The 25,743-nt window shown below is 36.1% G+C and overlaps 2 protein-coding genes across 8 annotated transcripts in view; both read left to right on the forward strand.

Annotated features, from left to right (window-relative positions):
• Positions 1-25,743, forward strand: part of LOC127516295 (Fc receptor-like protein 5) — a 192,660-nt gene that overhangs the window by 62,194 nt on the left and 104,723 nt on the right. For 2 of the 7 annotated variants that reach the window (XM_051900781.1, XM_051900783.1), the window contains one exon: positions 5,707-6,048. The exons of 3 other annotated variants lie outside the window; for them this stretch is intronic. In XM_051900781.1, the coding sequence (XP_051756741.1) occupies positions 5,707-6,048 (342 nt within the window). Of the gene's footprint in view, positions 1-2,601; positions 2,890-5,706; positions 6,049-25,743 lie in introns of all 7 variants that reach the window. 2 more of the 7 variants (XM_051900782.1, XM_051900788.1) reach the window with 2 other exon arrangements.
• LOC127516301 (uncharacterized) lies at positions 19,206-25,583 on the forward strand. The gene is made up of 11 exons (XM_051900807.1): positions 19,206-19,508; positions 19,619-19,791; positions 19,884-19,977; positions 20,263-20,610; positions 20,744-20,861; positions 21,100-21,191; positions 21,452-21,569; positions 21,756-21,860; positions 23,649-23,816; positions 24,259-24,432; positions 24,654-25,583. Exons 1-11 carry the CDS (start codon positions 19,323-19,325, stop codon positions 24,893-24,895), a joined length of 1,818 nt encoding a protein of 605 aa, XP_051756767.1. The 5' UTR covers positions 19,206-19,322; the 3' UTR covers positions 24,896-25,583.

Consider the following 25,743-nt stretch of genomic DNA (forward strand, 5'->3'; position numbering starts at 1 on the left):
TGTCCACATTGAAGCTCCAATAGCAATTGGTTACTCTTTTGATAATAATTTCAGCTTTATGTGTGTCAGACACATTTTTAGAAGCACAGCAAAATCACCAGTGTTAAATTACCAACCCTGGAGTATATATGAGTCTCATCCACAGGTGTTAAAAACTAACACTGAAGCAGTGTAGGATCTACTCTTTGTAGTGTCAGCTGTTGAATTGTTCATGCAGTTCATTAAATGATTCACTTTACAAGTGATGATTGACCATTAGTGATGAACACCTGCTGTTAATGAACAGTTTAGATACACAACTGATGTAAAGTCAACACACACACAATACAGCAGCTTTGGATATAATTCAACCTCTTAATACCTCATGACAGGACGATTAAAACAACTTGTTCCCATAATCACTTATAAAAGTTTGTGTGTAAAAGTTGTTCATTCAGATTTAGAGGTTTAGCTCTAGTTAAAGTCAGTTTGAAATGTTTAAAATGTGAAGTCACCATTGTGATCAGATTTCCCTTTTGTAGGGCACTTGAACCTTGGTTTATGATAAATTATTTTAAGGTCAGCCATTGCAACAGTGTTTTAACAAACTCATTTGCACAGAAGAAGCATGATGCATGCGTACCATTAAAGAACAAAAACTATATGGGAATATACTGCAAAATATAATGTGATATATTACATAATACATTTCCATGGGAAACTAGTGCTTATATTTTCCAATATACTGCAATATATGCATTGACCATGTATGGCTATATTGATAATAAAATATTTAGAAATGAAGACAAAAACAGCATTAGTTTTATCCTTTATTATGTACACATTTTGCACATACATGTTCCCATATAAATGTGAATGTATGTACACACATATATACACACATTCACAGAATGAGTTATAGCAGATTTTTAATTCCCAGCATGCTTTGCATCTGACTGTTAAAGGAGAGTAAATGTTTAAATTAAGTGTTATTTCATGTGTTTTTCTCAATATTAATATAGGGAAGATCTGTTAGAGTTTAATGTTCTATTATTTTGAAATTTAAAAAGTTTTACAAACTTTAATTAGTTTTATTAAACTTGACAATATTACTGTGAACAAGAATTACATATTTTTTTATGCTAAATGTACACATTACAAAAGAAAGATTGGCTGAACTAGAAGATCCACGATGTGTCAGATGAGAATAAAATAAGTAAAAAAACAAAAAAACAAATATTGTTTTATATGAAAATAGTACTTTATAGTTAAATTGCATATATAACATAACCAGAACAGGTTATGTTCAGAAAATAAGTTGCTTTCTGCTGCTTACCCTGAAAGTTACCTCATGTTTAGAACTGAAAGTAAAGGTTATCTGTTTACTTATCCGTAAGCTTACGTGGATCTGTCACATGACCTGTTAATACTCACCTGAGACTGAAACATTATTCTTTGGCTACATTGAAAGCACTGGGATTTCCTTCTCCAAATCTATATTATTGCTGTTCTGTTTGGTGCCACTAGAGGGAGCATCCCTTCAAATCAAAATAAATGACATAGTTTAATGTACAAAAAATAAATAAATAAAAAGACTGAAGAATATGCCCAGTAACACCTATAAATGAACTCAACGCTGCATCACTGTACACTTACAGATAAACCGAAGCCAATTCTGACTGTAAAGCCTCAGAGTTCAGTGTTCACTGGAGACACAGTTACTCTCAGATGTGACATGGGACAGTCAACTGGATGGACGTTTCTCTGGAGGAAAGACGCAAACCCTGAATCCACTGATGAAGCAACTAAAACAATCAGTTCTGTGAGAGTCTCTGATGGAGGAACATACCAGTGCAGAGCAGAGAGAGGAAAATACTACACAGAGCTCAGTGATACAATTAAGATAACAGTAAGAGGTAAGTGCTCTTTCAGTTTGGAGATTTGTTTCAGTGAAAGCTAACTTTGAGTTTTAAAATAATTCAAATATGAAGTGTGTTGTTTGCTCTTTTCACAGAGAGACCCAAACCTGTAGTGCGTGTTCAGCCTGATGTTCGTGTGTTCAGAGGAGAGACGGTCACTCTCACATGTGACATACAGGAGACAGGAGTCTGGCGGTACAGCTGGTATAAAGATCATTACAGCAGAAGACAAGACCAGATCTATTACAGCGCAAGACAAGACAAGAAATATAAAATCACATATGTGGATCAGTCTCATGCTGGTGTGTACAGCTGTAGAGGAACCCAGACTGAAGCCCCACAGTACTCAGAGATCAGTGATGGAGTTACACTGACAGTATCAGGTGAGTGTGTTCATCTTTCATCACAGTCACTCTCACATGTGACATACAGGGAGGAGGAAACATTCAGTGGAGATTCAGCTGGTTTAGAGATGGAAACACTCACAGTTCAGTTTCACAGCTGGTGTGTCTGATCAGTGTTTGTCTGAGGACGTGACGGAGCCGGAGCCTCCTCAAAACACATGAGAAAACTAATGACAGTACAACAGCAAAACACAATATATGATATAAAATATGAGATAAAATAATGTATAAACTAGTTTTGAAAAACATTTACAAAATAGTTTTCCCTGAAAGAGCTGTCTTTTTGTGTTTCTTCACAGATTTACCCACACCTACACTGACTGTGACTCCAGACAGATCTGTATTCACTGGAGAGACAGTCAATCTGAAGTGTGAGATAAACTCTGATCACAGTGACTGGAGATATGAGTGGAATAAAAACAGTTCAAAGTTACAGAGGTCTGAGCGTTACACTGTAAACAGAGACACTCTCAGTATTGTTGAAGCTGTTAAGTCTGATCAGGGTTGGTACACGTGTAAAGGACACATAGATGGAAGATCAGTTTCATCACATTCAAGCTCTGTTTCTCTCTCTGTGTCAGTGACGGGTGAGTTGAACATCATTGTCCTCATAAACTCTCTACATGATCATGATCACAACCAGTCAGGGGGATTGCACCTACAATTTTATGTTGAACATAACTGGATCACAATGTCAAAGAGACAAAAGGGGGTGGGCTTATTTTACTCAGGCAACCAATCAATATCTCAGGATCACCATTGACGCTATCAAGCCACGCCCTAGCAACCATATAGAGCACCCTAGCAACAAGTTTCATAGACTTGCATTCAAAGAGATCAGAGGGAATATCTTCAAATCCGAATGTCATAGAGGTATGGGTGTTGGTTTATATCATTCATACTGACAAGCAGCCTATTGAGTATCACCACTGACAGCTGCCATCCACTCCCTAGCAACCGTTCAGCAATACCTGTATCTCTGCATCAGAACATTGTAGAGAGATGGAGGTCGGCTCTTTTGGCTCATGCTAAACAAGACTTCCAACACATGCTAGCAGTGAATAGCTACATTCTAATAACCATTAGCTAAGTCATAAATCAGGTTAAAAACATACTAAGAACTCTATAAAAACTCCATGGTAACCATCTGTGACAACTAGCAACTGCATAGCAACACCCTAACAACCACCCAGGGTACCCTAGCAACGCCATAGCAACCACCAAGAACTCCTCAGCAACCGCCTATCAACACCCTAACAACCACCCTGGATACCTTAGCAGCTACCTAGCAACATCATAGCAACCACCCAGAACACCCCAACAACTGCCTAGCAAAGCCCTAGCAGCCACCCATAATGCTATAGGAACCACCTAGCAATGCCTTGGCAACCACACAGAACACCCTAGCAACTGCCTAGCAACCACCCCAAGTACCTTAGCAACTGCATAGCAACACCCTAGTAACCACTCAGAATACCTTAGCAACTGCATAGCAACACCATAGCAACCACCCAGAACACCCTAGCAACCGCCTAGCAACAACTCAGAATACATTAGCAAAACCCTAGCAACCATCCAGGATACCCTAGCAATGGCCTAGCAACATCCTAGCAACCATCCATGCCACCCTAGCACCCCAAGTACCTTAGCAACTGCATAGCAACACCCTAGTAACCACCCAGAATACCCTAGCAACTGCATAGCAACACCATAGCAATAACCCAGAACACCCTAGCAACCGCCTTGCAACAACTCAGAATACCTTAGCAAAACCCTAGAAACAGCCTAGCAACATCCTAGCAACCATCCATGCCACCCTCTCAACCGAGTGCCGAGTTTTGCCATGGCAAGCACTGCTCTAGATCTCTCTGTTCTCGTGTTCAAAACCATTTGAAGGAGCAAAACAGAATGAAACTGTACACAGAGATCTCAACATGTTTTGTATTTAATTACTTAATTGCTGCTTGAACTTACTGGAAATCTGTGAGTCTTTATACAAATGAAGCTTTGCTTTGAGTTTCAGACGATCTTGTCATCGTTTTGTTCCTGATTATGATTTACAGTTCATTTGACCAAACATTAGATTTAAGATTTATTTTATCCGACACTCACACCAAAGTTTCATCATCAGCTCACCTGAAAATTACAATTCTGTCATCGTTTAATCACCATCATGTTGTTCCAAATCTATATGCCTTTCTTCCTCAGAACAAAAATATTTTTTAATAATGCACTGATATTATAATGAATGACATGATGAACTTTCAGAGTTCAAAAAGGACACAAAAGCACCATAAATGTATCATAAAAAGAGTCCTATGATTTTATATGAATGAAGTCACATGACTAAGAAGAGTATTTTAGTCTGCCTCATCATGACATCACAGCACATCAGTCTTTCTGAGCAGCATGAACCTGAGATGATCACGAGTAACTAGATCTGAGCACAACACAAACATTACTGTCCAGAGACAAACACGCTTTACAAACAAAACATGAAACCTCTCGAAGATTTACTGACAGTTTACAGTAGGGGTGTAACAATATATCGTGTCACAGTATATCGCAATACAAAAATGCAACAATATTTATCGTGGATAGTCACAATGTGTATTGTATATAGTTCACCCAAAATGAAAATTACTGTGTGAGGAAAATATTCAAGTTTACAGAGTTTTAGTGTCAGCACTACATTGAACTACAATGTATAATGTTGAGTATAATGTATAATAATGCAATGGGGGAATATTTGTGGGTTCTGATAATGCCAAATATCTTTTGTTACCAGTAAAAAAGTGGCCTACGTTATTTTAAATATAGTCAGTGATGGAGTGCAAGCATATTCGTCTAAAATAGTTCTGTATTTTCAGATTCAGAATCATGAATATTTTTATTCTGGTGTCACCATTGTCCTGTGCGTTGGGTTACCAGCACCAAATTCTATTTCCACCTCAAATGTAATACCAAATTTAGCATTTTAATCAACAGTACATTTTTGATATTATCGCAATAATATCGTATCGTGAGTTCAGTGTCATGATATGTATCATATCGTGACATGAGGGTATCGTTACACCCCTAGTTTACAGTCATCTCTGATCACTAATGTTATGAATCAAACAAACAAAATGAAAACAGAAACAATTCACAGAAACACACCTCTGTCAAAACTCTGCGCTTGGTACGTGACCAGAAAAAGACATTAAAGCTCAGACAAAGTTCATACTGTCCAGATATTTCACAGCATAGGATATATGGGACATATGGATAGGATTTATGTATGGGATCCAACATATAAGATCATTTTTACAGAATCTATAAGATTTTAAAGTGATCAGCAGAATAAGCATGAAACCATTTAGTTGATTTAAACAAAATATTAACACATTTGTGTTTCTTCTCAGATTCACCCACATCTACACTGACTGTGACACCAGACAGATCTGTATTCACTGGAGAGACAGTCAATCTGACGTGTGTGATAGAGACTTACAGTAACTGGATCTGGAGAAATGGTCTGACATATGACTGGAGAAATGACTGGACACATGAGTGGACACATAAGTGGAGATATGAGTGGTATAAAGGCAGCAGATATAGTGTGTTACAGACGTCTGAGCATTACAGAGACACTCTCACTATCAGTGGAGCTACTGAGTCTGATCAGGGTCAGTACTGGTGTAGAGGACAGAGAGGTGGAAGACCAAACTCATCACAATCAAGCTCTGTTTCTCTCTCTGTGAAGGGTGAGTTGAACATCATTGTCCTTCTAAAAAGACGGATCCCAATATTCAACAATAAACAATTCCAACTGTCACATGACCTCATCATATTGCAAATTCAACGTTTCAGATCCGTGAAAACAACTAGAAATGCTGTATTATTATTACCAGGTGTAGAAACTCAGAAGTGAAGACCAGGAGACTCAGTGTATCTTCAGCAGGATTCTTTATTGAGAACATGCTGTTGGTCTCTGCAGTCGTCAAGTCTGACTAAGGGTTGTGCATTGTATTTTATAGGCATTCAGTGGGCAATCCTTAAAAGTGTTGACCTTACACACAGCCTTAGTAGTGACTACTAAAACAAAAGCACCTAAAGACAATACAGGAAATTACCCCTGACTGTGACCCCCAAATGGTATAAACAGCAGCTGGTCACGAGAACTAAGACTGTGTCAACATTCATACATAGTTTGGCTCTCAGTAGGACGATCAGAGACTTGCAGAATCCCTCACCGGAAACTATATTTGATCTAATCAGTAAATGGATTGTGTTCACCTTGAATGCCCACATTAGATATTCATGTGAAATTAGGTTAGGATGTAGGATCAGCAGATCTTGAACAGATCTTAAATTTGTAATCCGACACAGACCAGTAGTTGGCGATGTCACTTAGTAAAGAAACACTATACGCCTATAGACTGAACATATAATACACATGCGCATGACATCACTATTTTCACAAATTCATGTTTTTGTAGTTTACACAGAGATGATAACAGTATCATTTTCAAAAACATGCACTTTGAATCGCGTTTTCAAGTTTGCGTTGTCGTGTAAATGAACAGCCAAAACATAAAAAGTTTTTAGTTTTTTTATTGAAAACGGTGTCGTGTAAACGGCTCCTTAGTTCCTGGTCTTGTGTTTATGTTACATTCTAGTGTGAATTGCTTTATAGTTTCTGGTGTTTGTTTAATGTTATTTCATCGTCTTTTTGCGTCACGCATCTTTGTTTGGATTGTTGTTACACTTAAACCATGACACATACATGTAGACTGGATATGAATATCAATGTTTTTAGTTAGTTATGTTAATAATAGCAAACATTTCAAGCAAACTAGATCTTTAAATAATTAATCGGAATTTAAATAGATCTGTGTAATGCTTGTGTAAAATCCATATTTTTCAACACTTATTCTCTTCTGTATCAACTGTTGCAGACAAATACTCAATGATTTGTCAAACACAGGTGAACTCTGACTCTTGAGGATCTGAATCTGTTCTTGTTCTCCTGCAGGTCTAAAGCCAAAGCCTGAACTCACATCAGATCCTGCAGGAGCTGCACTGACAGGAAACACAGTGACTTTGACCTGTCGCATGGATCCGTCCACTGGATACTGGGACTTTTACTGGTACAAACACACACTGAACCCTGAGACAGAGAAGAGAGAAACAAACTCCTACAGACTGAAGATTGATTCAGTGTCTGATGGAGGCCAGTACTGGTGTAGAGCTGGAAGAGGGAAACCAGTCTATTACACAAACTACAGTGATGCACTGTGGGTCAATGTTACAGGTGAGAGAGAGAAAACTGTGTGATTCAACATACAGATCAGAGACAATATTTACAGACTATCTAAAACTTCAAATAAATGTAATAATCTGTTTGTACAGAGATTCCTAAAGCTGTGCTGACGGTACAACCTGATGAACGAGTGTTCAGAGGAGAAACAGTCACTCTCAGATGTGATATAAAGTGGGGAGGAGACACTGAGTGGACATACAGATGGGAAATAGAGGGAACCAACAACTTGAATATAAACTCTGCCAATCGATGTACAAAACAAGAGTGCTGCACCAGTGGAGTCAATAAACAGAAACACAGAGAAGCTGTCAGTCTGTGCTCAACACAAGAGTTGAACATCAGCAGTGTTAAATACTTTCACAGTGGTAAATACACCTGTACAGGACTGATGAACACTCAGATCTCTCAGCGCAGTGATGCTGTTACACTGACTGTATCAGGTGAGTTTGTGTTTGTTGTGATCATCTTCTCTATCAGTTTCTCTATGGCTCTGTAACTCATGATGTTTTGTTCAGCTGAAGCTCAGGCAGCAGTGCGAGTGTCTCCACAGCCGTGGCTGACTGAAGGAGAATCAGTGACTCTGATATGTGAGGTTTCAGGCTCCTCTACAGGCTGGACGTTCAGCTGGTTCAGAGATCATGATCATCTGTCAGACAGCAGCAGAGGAGCTGGAGGATCTTACACTCTCAGTCCTGCTGCTCTACAGCACACAGGAGTTTATACGTGCAGAGCAGAGAGAGGACGACCAGCCTATTACACAAGACACAGCAGCACACAGCCACTGTGGGTCACTGGTGAGTGTTTATGTTTGTGCTCATCCATATTTGTATTTCATTGCTGTCTCTATATTCATATTCTGGCACAAAGTGTAAAAACAATCCTAAACCAATGACAACCTCAAAAACCTGCTCTCACTTTTTTCCAAATCTCAGTCTAAACCAGATCAGACACACTATCAAATACACACTCATAATAATGTCCTTCTTATTTCAAACTGTATTACAAAATAAAGTTTTGTGCTTATGATGAATCATTTTGTCGTATTCATCTTTTAAGGACAAAAGCATCTGCTGAATGAATAAATTTAACCAGAAAGGTCATCTAACCAAAGAGATCATCTGTGATTCAACTCTTGTGATATGAAGCTTGCAACTGATGTTAATAGATTCACTGTTTGGCTACTATCAATTCTGCTTAGTGCTAATATTCATCTTAATTGTACTTTATTACCTGTTAGAGATTATTTTATTACACAAACACACGTGTGCTGTCAGTTTTTAATGAGATTTTCTTCTTTTCAGGTGTTTCTTCTTCAGTGTCTCTGGTCATCAATCCCAGCAGAAGTCAACACTTCTCATCTGACTCTCTCTCTCTGAGCTGTGAGGATCAGAGTAACTCTGCTGGATGGACAGTGAGAAGATACACAGACAAAGACACAAAAACTTGTTCAACACAAACAGGATCTGCATGTGTAATCGAGTCTCTCAGCACATCTGACACTGGAGTGTACTGGTGTCAGTCTGAATCTGGAGAGAAACGTCATCCTCGAAACATCACTGTACATGGTGAGTCCAATCACACTTACAACTAGATGAAACATAATAAAAAAAAAACAATCTGTCCAAGATTAAAAATGGATAGAATTAAGAATTCAGTCATGTGATTATGTATTAAAGGAGCTCCTAATATGCCCCTTAGTATTTTTTTCCCTACTATGGTAGTCAATGGGGGGCGAGATCTGCTTGGTTACAAACATTCTTCCAAATATCTTCCTTTGTGTTCAGCAGAACAAAGAAATTTATACAGGTTTGGAACAACTTGAGGGGGAGTAAATGATGACAGAATTTTCATTTTGGGGTGAACTATCCCTTTCAACTAACTGAAAATAACAGAATTATTATTATTATTATTATTTTTTTCTGCACAGTGCATATCGAGATTTTAACTCTGTAATAAAATAAAATACACTATTATTCAGAAGTTTGGGATTTATTTTTTATTTTAATTTGGAAATATGTTTGTTCACCAAGGCTGCATATATTTGATAAAAAATACATAAAACACTGACATATTATTACAATATTATAAAAATAACAATTTTCTATGTGAATATATTATAAAATGTAATTTATTCCTGTGATTCAAATCTGAATTTTCAGCATCATTACTCCAGTCTTCAGTGTCACATGATCCTTCAGAAGCTGCACTGCTTCATATTTTTGTTGAAACTATGATCATTTTTTTTTTCTTTGATTTTTTTTTTTTTTTTTCTTTTCTTTAGAAAGTTTGAATAACAGCATTTATTTGAAAAATAAATCTTTTGTAACAAAAAAAAATTTGGTCAATGCATCACATTTGATAATGCATCCTTGCTGAATAAAATAATCAATTTCTCAGATTAATGGTTGGTAACATTTTGTCCCTCCACATCTTAATAATAATTGAAGTATGGCTGATTAAGTACAGCCTGTATCATCACTAGCATCTGCTGATGTATTTCTTGTGTTTGTAGATGGTGAAGTGATTCTGGTGAGTTCTGTTGATCCTGTGATTGAGGGAGAGACTCTGACTCTACACTGTTTACATCGATCTACAAACTCCCCGATCCTCAGCGCTGATTTCTATAAAGACGGATCACTGGTCCAGAATCAGACGACAGGAGAGATGAGCATCACTACTGTCTCAAAGTCACATGAGGGCTTCTACTACTGTAAAACAGAGAGAGGACAGTCACTCCACAGCTGGATCTCAGTCAGAGGTGAGAGTCACTGTCTGTAACTGTGAGATGATTTGATTTGATTCATGAGCATCTGATGAGATCATCTTATAAACAAAATCCCACAAATCAATGAAATCAAGTGTTTTTTTTAGCTACAGCATTTAAATAAAATCGGATCAAACATGTTAGTGACTTTCCTGTCAAAATATGACTTTTCATAAATTATTATATTTTTTTATTATTATTATTATTATTATTATTATTATTATTTGAAAGCCAAAAGAAATGAATCTGATTTTTTGAATGTTGCTCAATAATGTTCTTGTGTTTCTGTTTTTCAGTGTCATGTTCAGGTCAGATTTCTGTCTTCAACATCCTCAGTTTTCTTCTGGCAGCTTGTCCGTATCTGTTAGCGACAGTCGTGATGCTTTACAAATGTTACAGAGCGAGAGGTAAAACTCTCTCTCTCTCTCTCTCTCTCTCTCTCTCTCTCTCTCTCTCTCTCTCTCTCTCTCTCTCTCTATTTCAGTTTCTATTTCTATTTTCAGCTTTATAAGCATGACTGTACTGTATATCATGTTATAAGCATAGCTCACAGTGTTGCCAAAGCATTAATATATATATATATATATATATAGATAATTTAAAAAGACTAGATCATGTTGCATGTAGCATAGTAAATAAATAAACAAAATTAATAAAATAAATCTAAATAAATGAATAAATACAGTGGATCTCTCTAGAGAGTTAACCGTCTCTAACGTTGCGAATGGCTAACACATATTTAGCAGCTGTGCTGTCATCTTCTCCAAGTATGAAGGGCATTTTCTCAGTATCACTAAGTTCAATGAATGATGGAATCAGTGTTTCAAATCTGGGGAGAAATGTTTCTCTAACATTGTGATATTTAATACAGATGAGTAGAAAGAGTTTCTCATCCTCTAATTGCTGTAGGTCACAGTGTCTACAGATCCTCTCTCTCTCTGTCCATGTGTGTTTACATCTCCCTCTCTCTATTTCTAGATCATGCTCACTTAATCTGTATTTGAAGAGAATTTGTCTTTCTTTAAATGTTTAATTAATAGATAATTTGCCAATTTAGTGCTTCTATTTAGAACATTGGAGTTAATTTTGGAGGTCAAAACGTGTTTTTAGTGATTCATCATGAATGTCTTTTAGGGTTTTGTCAGTTTCTTTAATAATAGTTTTGGGGTTGCAGCTGTAGTCAGTCAGGAATTGAGTTTCATGGACTAGTTGAAGAGGGAGTGTGTTTAGAGGACGAGGTTCTGGTGAGGTTTCATTGGTGATTAGGGCTTTATATGGACTGAATCAGGATCAGACTGATGCAGGTGATGCCAGAACTGAACACATCTCTTCTGGATCTCAATGTTCAGCCCTGCAGGTGTCATTGGACGTGCTTCTGTGAAAACCTAAAATGTTTTTGGCCATTTGTGGTTTTTCTACTTAAGCTTTATCCCAATTTTTAAAATTTAGTACTAATCCACAAATTTCACATCTATATAAAGAATTTTTTATTTTTATTTTTTTATTGAATTATATAATTTTATCCAAGTTTTAATGGGTAATTTTAATTGACCGCATCGTAACTTTATAGCATAAAAAGCCCTCCGAGCCATTTTGCTCAGTGTTTTGAGGTCAATGTTTCACTCAGCAGGACCAGATCATCTGTATACAGCTGACCTCTGACCTCTGTGTGGTGTAGAGTGAGGCTGGGGACATTAGAGCGCTCCAGCACTGATCCCAGATCATTTAGAGTATGTAGATGTTAAATAGAGTCGGACTCAGACTGCAGCTCTGTCTCACTCCATGTCCCTGCCGGAAAAACGCTGTTCTGTGATTATTGATTTTTTACCGCACATTTACTGTCAGTGTACAGAGATTGTATTTCCTTTGTTTGTCCTTGATGTTTTTGTTCATTAGAGTATGAACAGAGTAGATGTGTTCGAATGTGTGCTGTTTTGGTAAAAAGCCAATTTGTGCTTTAACTATTTAAAATGTTGTGTGTTGAGATATATGTGACAATGATACTGCAGAACAGTTTTCCTAAAGCACTGCCCACACTGATGCCACAATAATTATTGGGGTCAAATCTATCACCTTTTTAAATATGAGGGTGATCAGTCCTTCAGACCAGATCTCAGGGAAGTTACCGGACCATAATTTGAAGATTGAATAATTTGGCTAGAGCTTTAATCATTCTGGGACTGCTGAGTTTAAGCATGTCATTACTAATGTTATCTTCTCCACATGCCTTCTTTCATTTAAGATTTTTAAGATGTTCTATAATTTCATACATTGTTATACATTTCTCCAAAGGATTTTGATAATTTTTAATTGTTTTCGTTAAGTCTTCTAGTTTTCCCTTTATTTTACTCTGAGGATGGTTAAGGTCAGTTGGATAATTTTTTTTGATAAAGAATTTCAAAGTAAGATTTCCCAGTTGTGTTATTCTGGAGTGATATCTCTAATTTGTTTTTGTTTTTGTTTTTTTGTTTTCAAGTTTTTTATATAAGGTCCAGAAAGTGTTTTGATCTACTGATTCATCAATTTAATCAGCTTTGGTTTTTAAATATATTGCTCTTTTTTCCACAAATTAGACTTGTAATTTGTCTGAATAAGTAAGCCATAATATTTGACTGGATGGATCTTTGTGCTTTTAGTTAGAAAGTCTCTTTAGTTGTTTTCTGAGACCTGCACATTCATTATCAAACCAAACATCCTTTCTTATTTTCTGTTGATTTGTTTTATGTTTGCTTTGCCATTCAATGTTAGATAGAGTCGCCAAAGTTTTGAATGTGTAATTTTTTTTGTTGTTGTTGTTACTAAATTTATTCCATTAACGTCTAAGGTGAAATCAGTGGACATAAAGTCATCCAGTATTTTTAATACAGTTGGACTGTTCATGTGTTCTTTGAATTGTTCCATTTGAGTTTGAGTTTCTAAGGAAACAGTTTTTCAGATTCGAGTGGAGAAGTTTTGGTCCTTTCACATGGTGGTTTCAGATAAAGCACTGTTTGGCAGTGATCAGAAATCAGGAGTTAAAGTCTGACTGTGAACACATTAATAAAGTTTGGATCAATATCTGTTATTGAATAATCAAACACACTGGTTCCTAATCTGGAGCAATAACTGAATCTACCTAATGTATCTCCTCTAGTTCTGCCATTAATGATTTATCGCTCTAAACCTGTACAGAGTTTTAACATTTGCTTTCCGTTCATGTTGACTGAACTATCACAGCTGTTTCTTGGTGTGAAACTTGATGAGGAATGAAATCTGATGTCATTGAGTATGTGGCCATTATCTACAATATTTACATAATCACTTTCTCTCCCTGTGCTGGCGTTTAAGTCTCCGCATATGAGGATATTTCCTCTGGACTGAAAGTGAAAGATGCCCGTTTGTAACTTTGGAAAACTTTGCTCTTTGTAATAGTGAGTCATTAGATGGAATATAGACACACAGAGGTAAAGTTTACACTGTGATACACTGTAAAAAATGAATGTGATTTTAATGGTAAAATATTGTAAAAACGCTATGAAGAAAAAAAAAATGTAAATAGGTTAACAGTTCCCATACTACATACAAGGAAAAACTGTAAAAGCTCTTAGACATTTTATTTAATTTTCACAGTAAAATGCTGTAAATTTTTACAATTTTTAGAAGTAAAAAAGAACAAATCAATGTATAATTTACAGTCAAAAACTGTAAACTGATATTCCCACAATTCCCTGTGTGACACTTCACATTTGAAAGTATTTTGTTTAAAAAATCATGTTTCTTAATAGTTTTTATCAGTTATGTACATTAGGTTTTTATGTTACATCTTCTGTTGTTTAATGAATGTTTATTGCATTATGTAAGTGTTGTGGGTTACCATGATGGTGTTTTGTGTTTGCATGAATGACTCTTTGCACCTTCTTTATATTAGTATATACTTCAGCTCGTGGAAAAGCTATCTGTGATTAACTCTGATTCTTTATGTGGCTTTCTCTTTTACCACCTGCATTATTATGGTGGTTGTCAGTATATGTTAAAGGTACAAAACAGATTTTAGTAGTAGTGTGGATTGTTCAATTTACTGGTTTACATTCAAATTTTCTTGTTTACAAATTACAGTTTTATACTGTAAAATTTACAGTTTATCCTGTAAATGTGTTTACAGTTTTTCTGTATTTTTTTTTTTACAAAATTATTCTGGCAACCACAGCTGCCAAAATTATTTTGCAAAAACTATGGAATAATTTTTAGTTTATGACTGATTTCATTTCAAGCCAAATAGGTGAATTTTCAGTTTTAACCATTTTAATCAAATGTTTCAAATTGTCTTTGTGCCATATATAAGTATTTCACCTGAGTCTCAGCCACATTTTATTTTAGATTTTTTTTTTTTTTTTTTTTTTTTTTTTTTTTTTTAATGAAGGAACAACAATTTACTTGTATCCTATTGGACAAAGTAAAGTCTCATTACTACAACAGCACGTCTCATGAAAGATACTGATGTCCATATCTGTTACACTGCTGAGTAAGTCTTGGTCTGCAGTCTTGTTACCAAAAGTAGAAGAGTGCAGACCCCCTATAATCAAACAACTGATTTTAAATGATTTCATGAATAGGTTTTTCTGTAATGTGTGTGTGTGTGTGTATTTGTATAAATGTGTGTGAGTTATGCAGGTTATGTCATCAGTCTGGAGCAGATGATGTTCAGTAGATGTTCAGCAGCTCCAGGGTTTTGTGGCTGTTGAACTGTCGCTGTGTAGCTCTTGTGTTGTGATGGAGGTCCTGTGGCCGATCTGGACTCTGCTGGAGGATGGAGGACTCTTGGTGACTGAGAGCTTCTCTCGTCATTGGAGTTTCTGTTGTTTCTTGGTGTGGTTTCAAGGGCTGTGCTTTTTAGCACTCTGGTGAAGTCTTTCACTCCTTGCTTCTTGAGATGTACATGGTCATTCATATGATGAGGCCGTATGTCTTTGTGATGGGCAAGATGAACATTAGGAATGAGTGCGCAACTTCTGGTGAGTTCCACATTATTTCCATGAATCACATGGACTGGTACATCAGTGTGTGGCAGTAGTGAAGACAAAGATATTTTAGCCTCTGGGAAATTTTGTGTGGCTCTGATGCAACTCTTTGATCACAGGAGCACATCTCTCTCTCTCTCTCTGTGTCTTTTTCTAAGTGGGACATTCATGTTTTTTGTGTATTTCACAGTTCCATCTGATGAAGATCAAAGTCAGTACGCTGTAACAGAGGAAGAAACTTCAATCTGATATTAACCTCTTTAAACAGGCTCATCATACTGGTAATTCTGTCAACATGTTTGAATGTTCTGTCAGCATTTATTTGTCCTTAAAAATGGTTTGAAAATATTATAGTTTGTTCTTCTTTTATAAGATTCATATTTTTATAATATATATATTTGTAATAACCTTTTTGCCTGAAAAGAGAAATGGTTTTTCATGCTTTTATGGAGTGCGATTGAAGCCTTTATTTTTGTTTTTGCAAAAACTGTTCAATTCCTTTAACAAAGTGTTTTCTATGATATATCTTTTATTTCTGGTTTTAAATTAGTTAAAAAGAGGAGATGACTGAATTTTATTTTAGGAAAGACCAAACTAGCCATCTATGTGCAGGACAAATAAGGTTGAAAGGTTGTCGGGGGAAGATGTAGTGTTTATGTTCTTAAATATGCTTAAAGCAAGAGTATTAATTGATTTTCATTTTTATAAAAAAAGAACTGTTAACGTTTGAGATGAAATGGAGTGTAAATGGAGTGTTGTGTTGTTGATGACAAGCTATTTTTTTTACTACTTTGTTGGGGGGGATTTCCTTAATAATTAGATAAGTTTTGGGCGAAAAGTGTATCCATGAAGTGTGAATTATTCTAATAAAATTGCTTTTAAAATTCAAATTCTCTTTCTTTCTCTCTAAGTGTCTTTTCCCCAATCAATTCACATATTCTCTTACTGCATGACAGACATGCCTTTACTGCCTGTCTTATTTTATATAGGCTAAATCAATATTTTCAACAGATGATGGTCATTCAAGGAAGCAGTAACTGCAGTGGAAAAAACAAAAAAAAAAAACAAATAGAAATAACACAAGACATTTAAATCCTGAGTGTGTGTGTGTGTATGACATATCAGGACACAAATCTGTACTATGACATGGGTATTACAAGGAGAGGGTGACTTATGAGGACATAACCCCATGTCCCCATTTTTCAAAAGGCTTATAAATCATACAGAATGAGTTTTTGTGAGAAAGTAAAAATGTGCACAGTTTTCTGTGATGGGTCAACCCTATCTCACGGCGAATTCGTACTAATTCGTACGAATTAACCAAGTGGCTAAATCGTACGAAATCGTACGAGCTGGGTCGTACGAATTCGTACGATTTGTTCATTGCATTTAAAACAACCTCGTCAAGGCGAATTCGTACTAATTCGCACGACTTAATTACGTGGTTAAATCGTACTGTATCGTACGATTTCTTGTTCGCGTTGAATAAGCGTGACCCAACTCTCCATTGGAAAGCATCGCGATATTAAACAGCAGTTACACGTGCCACATCTCGGTAAGTAGTTTGTCATATGCTGTCCTAATGTCCTAATATAATGTTCTATATAAGTCCATTATATGTTATGTATTAATCAGATCGGCTCCATAATGCTCGCTGGATTTTATCTGCCATCTCTTACCATGTTTTGTTCCAAAAAGTTGAACATATATCGCTAGCTAGGGTGATTAAACGCTAGAGTTAGCGTTAGCTAGCTTCGATCAGTTTATTACGTTCATATTGGTGGAATTATAGAAGTAGTGACCACCACTGTACTTCTATTACTATTTTGAAGTTTTAGCTCAATAACGGCAATGCTTAGCCTACTATGCTTTTACCATAGTTACTGTGGTAATTGGTAGTTTAAGTACAGTTACCGCAGTAACTGTAGTTCTACCTTGATATGTGTAGTAAAAGCACAGTCATTGCAGTAGTTGCCATGCTGTTAATACCTTTTATTTAATATGCAAAAATTGTAATTCAGCATTTCTTTTTCTACCTTGCAGTTACTTCAGATCCCACACTACTCCATACAGACTTCCTACAACTTATTAACCCAACGGCTCTTTTAAGAGCCATCTCTTGCAAATCTCTTGTCTCTCTGACACACACTCACACTCTCTCTCACTCTCTCACTCACACACACACACACACACACAGACATACACAGCGACTCTTTCCCCCTCCATTCCTCTTCTCTTCCTTCACCTCTTTGTCTTTCGACTTTTCTTTGATTATTTCTCTTTCTTTCTCTTCTTCAATATGGCATCTTGTCAAAACTCAGGTTTTGACCAATTATGTCAGGAAGCTGCAATTATTACAAGGGAACTTGAACTCAAAGCTGCCAGTGCTGAACTTGAAGCAGCTACCAAGGAGGCTGAAGAAATTCTACTAACCTTCAACCCTCCACCAGTAATGTTGAATACATTTCATTTCAATTTTTTGTTTTGTTTTCATTTAACTACTTTTTAATTCAAATTAATTTGCTGTATTTTTAGCTGTTAATATATTTAAAAGACCTAGCTTATGATCATCTTAGCATTTTGTTTCAACATGAATTTACAAAAGAAAAAATAAGTCCTCTTTTTTTCTAGTTGAAAAAGAAGACCAAACAAGCCTGTAGCACTCGTCTCAGACCAGTCTCTTTTGTAGAGAGGGATGAGTTTGGGCATCTTGTGCCAAAACGGAGAAGGCCAAAACTTACCAAGGCAAACATCTCCAAAGGTACATTTGTTATATTTTGCACAATGTATTCTTGCAGCTTATACATGTTTCTCCTCTCATAATGAGTAGCATCATATTTTGTCTGTTCTGTATGTTTCTATTAATCTTAATCTGTTTTTTAGCTACAACGATTAATAGTCCAGCTATGTCATCTTTGGAGTCTGGGCAAGTAGACATTGATCATGGTGAGTAATGACATGAACACTTTTCAAAATAACTAGTCATGCAGAGTTATTAGTGACTTTTTGTTGTTTCATTGTTCTTAGGTGAAATTCCATCACTGCCTTCTCACACTGTTTGGCCAGCAGTTGAAGATATAGGTGTGTATATGTGTATTGTTTAAAGAGTTCTCAGTATAATCACTGCTTTGTAATGATCAGTCTAACCAACTGCCATGAACACTATAATTACTTTAGTTTTTTTCTAATTCAGAAACTCTTCATCAAGAGGTAGAGGATCTATTGGCTGATACTGGAGACATTCAGGGCCCAAATCCGACTTCCTCAAACACATGGTCAGTTCGCATGGCCCAGACTAAAAAGAAGTGGGCAGCTTTGAGGCCAGAGATGGTGGAATCTTTATTAACAGCTGAGTACACAGAGATCAGACAGTGCCAGCACTGCCAACTGAAGCGATCTGTTATCCGCTGTAAAGACTGTGTTCCTAAACAGCTGTACTGTGCAGACTGCGATATTTTGGCCCATGAAAGGAAACTGCACAACCGAGAGACCGATGTAGAAGGATTCTTTCGGGCCATATCCCCATCAACTTTGGTGAAGGTGGATATTGACGGCCAATTCCATTTTGAGGAAAAAGGCATGTAATTCAGTTGTTTTAGAATTTATAATACCTTCATGTGAATCTATCATGTGAATTTCCATGTAATCATAATAATAACGCAGCTATGGTATTTTTGGTAAAGGTTGAATTTTCTAGCCTTACTTTTTTTTTTTTTTCAGATTGCCTTTTGCCTCTAGCGACACCTGATCAAATTTGCAGCTGTGCCACTGATACCATTGTGGTGTCAGGAGGTAAAAAGGCTATTCTCATTGGAATTGATGGTGAGTCCAGTGTATTTATAAAAAAAAAAAAAAAAAAAAAAAATTATTGATTATTTTGTTTTTATACTATACATTATTTCAATAGGTCGCTACAATGTCAGCTTGCCAACCTTCACATGCTCAACATGCCATATGAGCAGAACGACCAGCATCCCACAACTGATCAAGTCTGGTTACTGGCCTGCCACAGCAAGCTGTGAAACACTGTATAAAATTGATGTGTTTGTGTCATATGACCACATGAAATTGACTGCTCCTGGACTTTCTAGACAGTCCTTCATCAGTTTATTGGAACAGCGGACGGAGTTCTTTGGCCGAGTATTAATTGAATGAACTACTGAATCATTTCCTTTTTTCTTCTTTTCATGTTTGGAAGTGAGCTATTTCTTACAAGGTTTATGTTTTTTTGTGTGTGTGTTATTTTACAGGATGGAAAGATCTGCACAGATGCTTTTCAAAGAAGTTTTTTCGAATGGAGATACTGCCAGTTCGAAATTGATCAGCTCTGTGGACTGAAAGTGTTTGACTGTCCAGCCTGTTCTCCATTTATGCTTGCTGTGTCAGTAGATGGTAACAGGAAATTGTATCGCTTCAAAAGAGGGTAGGAGAAATTCTATATCAGTGTGAAAAGCATTAAAAAGATATTTAATGCCAATTAGCTTTTCATTAAATAATTATGTAATTATATTCAAGGGCTGAAGATCATGGTCTGTTCAAGGGTGTCTTTGTCTGTGAGGATGAAGATGTTTCCAAGTTCGTGGACTACATTAATAAGAAGACAAAGCACGTAGGTTGTATTGTTTTGTCATAGTGTTTTCTAAAATTGTATTTCCTGAACAAAAAATAGCAATGGACATATTCATGTAAACCCAATAGCAAAATTAAGACCAATGCATTGAATTGTCATATCTTTCTATCTCGCATGGCTTGCAGTAAAGCAAAAATTCAACTAGTGGTCATTTGAAATGTCTGTTGGCATTTTTTCACCCCACATATTTCCTTAGACATTTGTCCACAAACATCATTTAATACAATGTTGTTGGATCATCACATTTCTTTCACCTCTTGATAGTCCGCTGGAAAAGGTGTCTGTGGATCGAGTCAGTGGACTGCAGCACGGGAGTCCATCCCAAAGAAAATCAGCAAGCTGGATGAGGAGGGGATGGAGGTGGCTGTCTGTCGGCATGGTGTGCTGCTGAGAAGTCTGAACATGATGAGGGGGGAAATATTTGCATATCCTTTGTTTCTCCAAAAGGAGCTGACTCCAAGGAATGTTCAGTTCATGTGCACTGACGTAATATGCAAGTACTGGCCATACCTGCAGAGAGTTGTTAATGATTGTCCAGAGCTTTCTCCTCTCCTGCACATGAAGCCATTCCTGTCAGTGATGCATGCAAAGGCCCACTCTTGGAAATGTGAGGTAAACTGTTTTCCAGAACATGAGGGTACCAATTTGTGACTTGTGTATTTATGATCAGTAATTGTGAAATTGTGTGTATATTCTAAAAGATGTGGTTGTTTTATTTGTTAAATATTTGATCTCCATGCACAAGATTAAGTGGGGTGGCCGAAACCAAGAAGGAGCAGGCACCACCTTGGGTGAAGAGGTGGAACAAGTAAACAGCTTCTTGTCGAGAACTGCTATATGCAGTAAATACATGACCAAAGGAGGTAAGTGCATAACTACAAACATATACAATGCAAAGTTACTAAATGGGACTCAAAAAATCCATTCATTTTTAAATGGCATTAGTATTAAACTTTTACCTGACACTTGATCATCCCTAGAGGTGTTAATGCAAGTCCAACATCATTTTCATATCAGTCTTCTAAACGAACCAAAATGGAAAAAATGGTATGCAACATTAATGGGAGCTATCGATTATTTATATTATTTTATATTGTTTAGCTAGGACAGACATGATTACTATCCAGGCCATGGCATGGAATCAACGCAAAATTGACAACCTTGCAAACGTGCTGTCCCGAAGATTAATAAAGGTATGTTTCTAAATTGCTTTTCTCTTTTACAGGTGACAGTTGTAGTCTTTTAGTGTTTAATTTTGATGTAGTATTTGCTGTGGTTCAGTAGGCAAGTGGCAACTATAAAGTCAAAACTGTGAATTCCAAGACCAACTTTATGTATTAATAAAAGAAAATGTATATCCTGTTTTTCCATTTGAAAAGGGTCATTAATCATGTATGCATCTGTCATTAGTTTTTATCTCTTAACAAATGCACTTTATGGTATTGTTCATTAGACAAAAGCACAAATTCAGGAGGAGTCCCTAAACCTTGATGCACTAAAGACAGAGTTTGAAGTAACCGATGACACGCTTAAAGACTGGACCAGTGAAATCCAGCAGTGGGCTGATACAGGTAGGCATATTTTAGATTACTTTAGCACTGTACTTATTGTTTTAACCCTTTCAGTAACAGAACTTTGACTGTAGTGTTGTGTATGACTTTTCTGTTTCTACTTTTTTTAAATTTTAAGCCTCATCCTTATAATCATAATGTACATGTTTATTTCTATTGTAAAAGCATATTTTATCAATAATTTAGCAACAAGTAAGGAGAATGCAAGCAGTCAACAGGGACTCCAGAAGACAATTGAGACTCTTTATGTGAGCATCAGGCAGAGGAAGCGAGATCTTTACCGTCAAACAGGTTAGATCATTTTAAACATTAAATAATTTTAAAGCTTTTAAAGGCCAATTCACACCGCTCAGACAAACACCAACAAATGCATCAAGTCTGTTGGTGTTTGTTTTCACCTGTCTCAACATGTTCAATCAGCATTTGTTGGTGTCTGTTGGGGCAGTTATTTTCATAAATTTCTAAATCTAACGGCCAGCTTGATTGTTGGTGTTTGTTGGCATTAATCTGTGTGGTGTGAATTGGCCTTAAAGGGGAAATATTATCCCCCTTTTTTACAAGATGTAATAAAAGAATGTGTCTGAAGTTTCAATTCAAAATATCCCAGGGATTATTTATTATAGTATGTTTTATTTGGGTGTGAGCAAAAACATGGTGTTTTCATGTGTCTCTTTAAATACAAATGATCAGCTGCTTTCACTACCTTTTCAAAAGAGTGTGTAGCCTTTTATAGCTTGCGCTAGTTTGGATACTCCAGCAACAATAACTGGAGTCTGAAGAATCTCATACAGTGAATAAAATTCCCAAAAAGATTAATACCAACTGTTTGTGATCCAAATTCATATTCAGAACATGTAAGTACCACGTTATATATTGTGAATGTTTGTGTGTGTTTTTTTTACCATACTGTATGGCTAATGTGGCTAAACTTATTGTCTCTGTATTCACAGAGATCAGAGCTATGTCATTAGTTTTGTTTTTAAGTACTAAAAGTGTGCTTCAGAATTATAGACTGAGTGTTTTCGGGTTAAAAATAACAAGCTCTGGTCTCTGTGAATACAGTTAGAGACAATGGTAACTTTAGCCACATTAGCACATTCAGAAAGGCGATTTGCGAAAACACACGTTATAAGGTACGGTACTTGCATGTTCTGGATATGAAAAGTTGGATCACAAATAGGGCTGAACGATTAATTGCATTTGTGATAATATCACAATATGATAAAACAAGATTTTTTAAATGCAAAGGCTGCGATTACACTCTGGTCACGTCACGTGACATGCGAGAGAGTAAAGCAGTCTTCAGAGTAAGCATCAACTTGGCATGTTACGCATATAGGCCTGGCCTACAGGAACAGTTTGTTTAACCTAATATTGTGTTGGTCATACTAGGGGTGGGAGAAAAAAACAATGCAACGCGATTCTCTCTCCAACGATTCTGGATCGATTCTGAGCTTAGTTTTTAACCACAGATATTCATAATTACAGCCATCAACAGATTAGTTATAATGTATGAATAGCTGAAACATTATATCACTATCTGCTCTAGCAAGGGTATAAACATGGCGGACTGTGTGCGGCTCCCTCAGGGCAGGATCTATGCTAATAGTGCAGAGATCATTGCCAGTGAATGGGGCTTTTTTTCCTACAATGATGTAACAGTAGGGAGAAAACTGGAACAGTGCATTTTCAGACACTGCTTCTGATTTATGGGGATTATAAAAAAATAGATTTTTATGATTGTAGGGTGGTTGGTTATACACACGGGGACACAACATTCAAACACCATGTAAAAGTGAATTTTACATAATAGGCCCTTTTAACAATTTCAACACTGGGTTGTGGTGTTTTATAATAGTGAGACCTTGGATAGCACTAAGCTGAAGAACTTTGGGAAAGAAATAAATGTTATGTACTTTAACAAATATGTACAGTATTTTGCAAACTGCTTTCTGAATGAATTTTTTTGCCTATATATATATATATATATATAATTATATTTTTTTTTTTTTTTTTTTTTTTTAAATTTAAGAAAGAGTCTTAAATTGCACATATTATGGCATTGCATTGTCTTTTCAGATGGAAACAAAAGAAGACACAAACTCCGTAGAAAAATTTTGGAGGAAAAGGCCAAATTTAGTGCAGCTGTAGATGAGTACAACAGGGAAGCACCTGAAAAGCTGCAGTCAGCTGACACAGTTCTGGCATCTGAGAGCTATGCATGGCCATGGGTACTGGATGAGCGTGGTATGTTATGTTACTCATTCAAATGTATGTACTGTATTTACAGTATGTAGCAGCTTATCTGCTTGCAGTGGATATTGTGTATACCTATTGTGCAGCAGGACATCTTGCATGATTTCAGCAGCATGTTCCCCCAAGACCAAATACAATAACTTATCCATCATAACTTATATTCATCATATCTATCAATATACTACAAACTTATTAAATAAGTTTGTAGTATATTGATAGATATGATGAATATAAATGAGTTGTCATTAATGAAATGTATAATAATACATTCATAAAAATTGTAGCTTTGATAATTGTTTCTGTTTATACATGCAAACGTCAGACAAAATGCTTGTTTAATTTATATTTATTTTTTAATTATATATTTAAACACCTTTGTACAAAGTATATTGATACACTATCCATGTCATTATTTTTGGAAATATCTTCGCAGATAATCTTGTCACCAAAAAAAGGGCCTTTGACCAACTGATGCTGCTGAAGCGCCTTACCGAAGAGGAGTGCATTGTCCTGAATGAAATCAGGAATCACTGGAAAAGCCTCAAAAAGGATCTATCTCTTCTAAATGACCTTTCATGTCATGTTGCTGTTGATATAAAAAAGAACAGTAAGCACTACATACTTTTCTGTTAATTTTGTTAAAAACAATATTAACATCAATATGTCTATAATATCATGCTCTTTAACTGAATCTCTGTTAATAATCCATAATCACTTTCTTCAACTGGTGAATAAGTTAATTGATGCTGTAAAGTTTGCAGAAAATTAAAGCAGAATAGAACCTCCTTAAAATGACTGATTTATAATTTTGTTTTTTGTTACTTACAGAACAGGACTCTGGACTTTCCAAAAGTGGAATTCTGGGACTTCACGCTCTACTACAGAAAAAACTATGCTACCTAAAAAGTCACATCTCCTCGGTTCAGCAACTGTATGGTAGTGTCCTAGACAATTGTGAGGTGTGTGAGAAACTGCAAGATGATGATTACCTTGACATGGATGAGGATTATATCCAGTATGGTTCAGAGGATGAGGAGGAGGATGAAGATGAAGTTTCATTTGAAATTTAAAAACTTTGTAAATCATTACTGTGGAAAAACTGAGCAACATACACTAATTTATGATACTCATTTAATTTCCATTAAATCTTAGCTGTCTATATTACTTGATAAAACACTGACAAGGTGTTGTGTAAATGTGTAATCCTACTGTTAAATTTCATAATTTACATGGTAAAAATTACACTGTAAAACATTACTTGCACTATTATTTATTGTAAAATAGCTTCTTGATGTAACAAACCTGTAATATTCATGACTATCTGTACATTGTTTTACCAAAATGTACCAAATTCATAACAAATTCAGACAGAGAACCTGCCAACCAATTTTATTGTTTTCAGTATGAGTGTGCTGAAGATTTTATGTAATGGGGTAGATGTTTGAAAATGCATGTACTGTATGTGTTTGCAGTGACCTGTCCAATAAATGTGCTAAACTGCTTTGCTCTAGAGCTGATATGTAACTAAAATGCCTACCTAGGTCCTTTTTCATCCTTGCCCTAATAGACTGATTGACAACTGGTTAATCTGATTTATAGCCCATTTCAGGTGAGTACTATTGGATCTGTGTGTAATGATTCAAACTCAGGATCTTATTTCAGGCTTAAGACTGTTTTCAGAAGCTTACATGTGCCACATCTTTTTAAAAGCCTAAAAACAGCTCAAACATGCAGTTTATTCCAAGCCTTGTCTGTGAAACCGGGGGTAAATGTTTATGTATTTAATATGTGTAATTTAATTAATATATTTAATAAATATTACTTAACCCCATGGTGTATGCAATGGATGAAAACCATTTGGCCCTTGCTTGGAAGAGCCTTACTTAAAGCCTATTTCTACATCAGGTTAACCACACAA

This window comes from Ctenopharyngodon idella, chromosome 7 (assembly GCF_019924925.1).
Source record: "Ctenopharyngodon idella isolate HZGC_01 chromosome 7, HZGC01, whole genome shotgun sequence".
In the NCBI taxonomy this organism is placed as follows: Eukaryota; Metazoa; Chordata; class Actinopteri; order Cypriniformes; family Xenocyprididae; genus Ctenopharyngodon; species Ctenopharyngodon idella.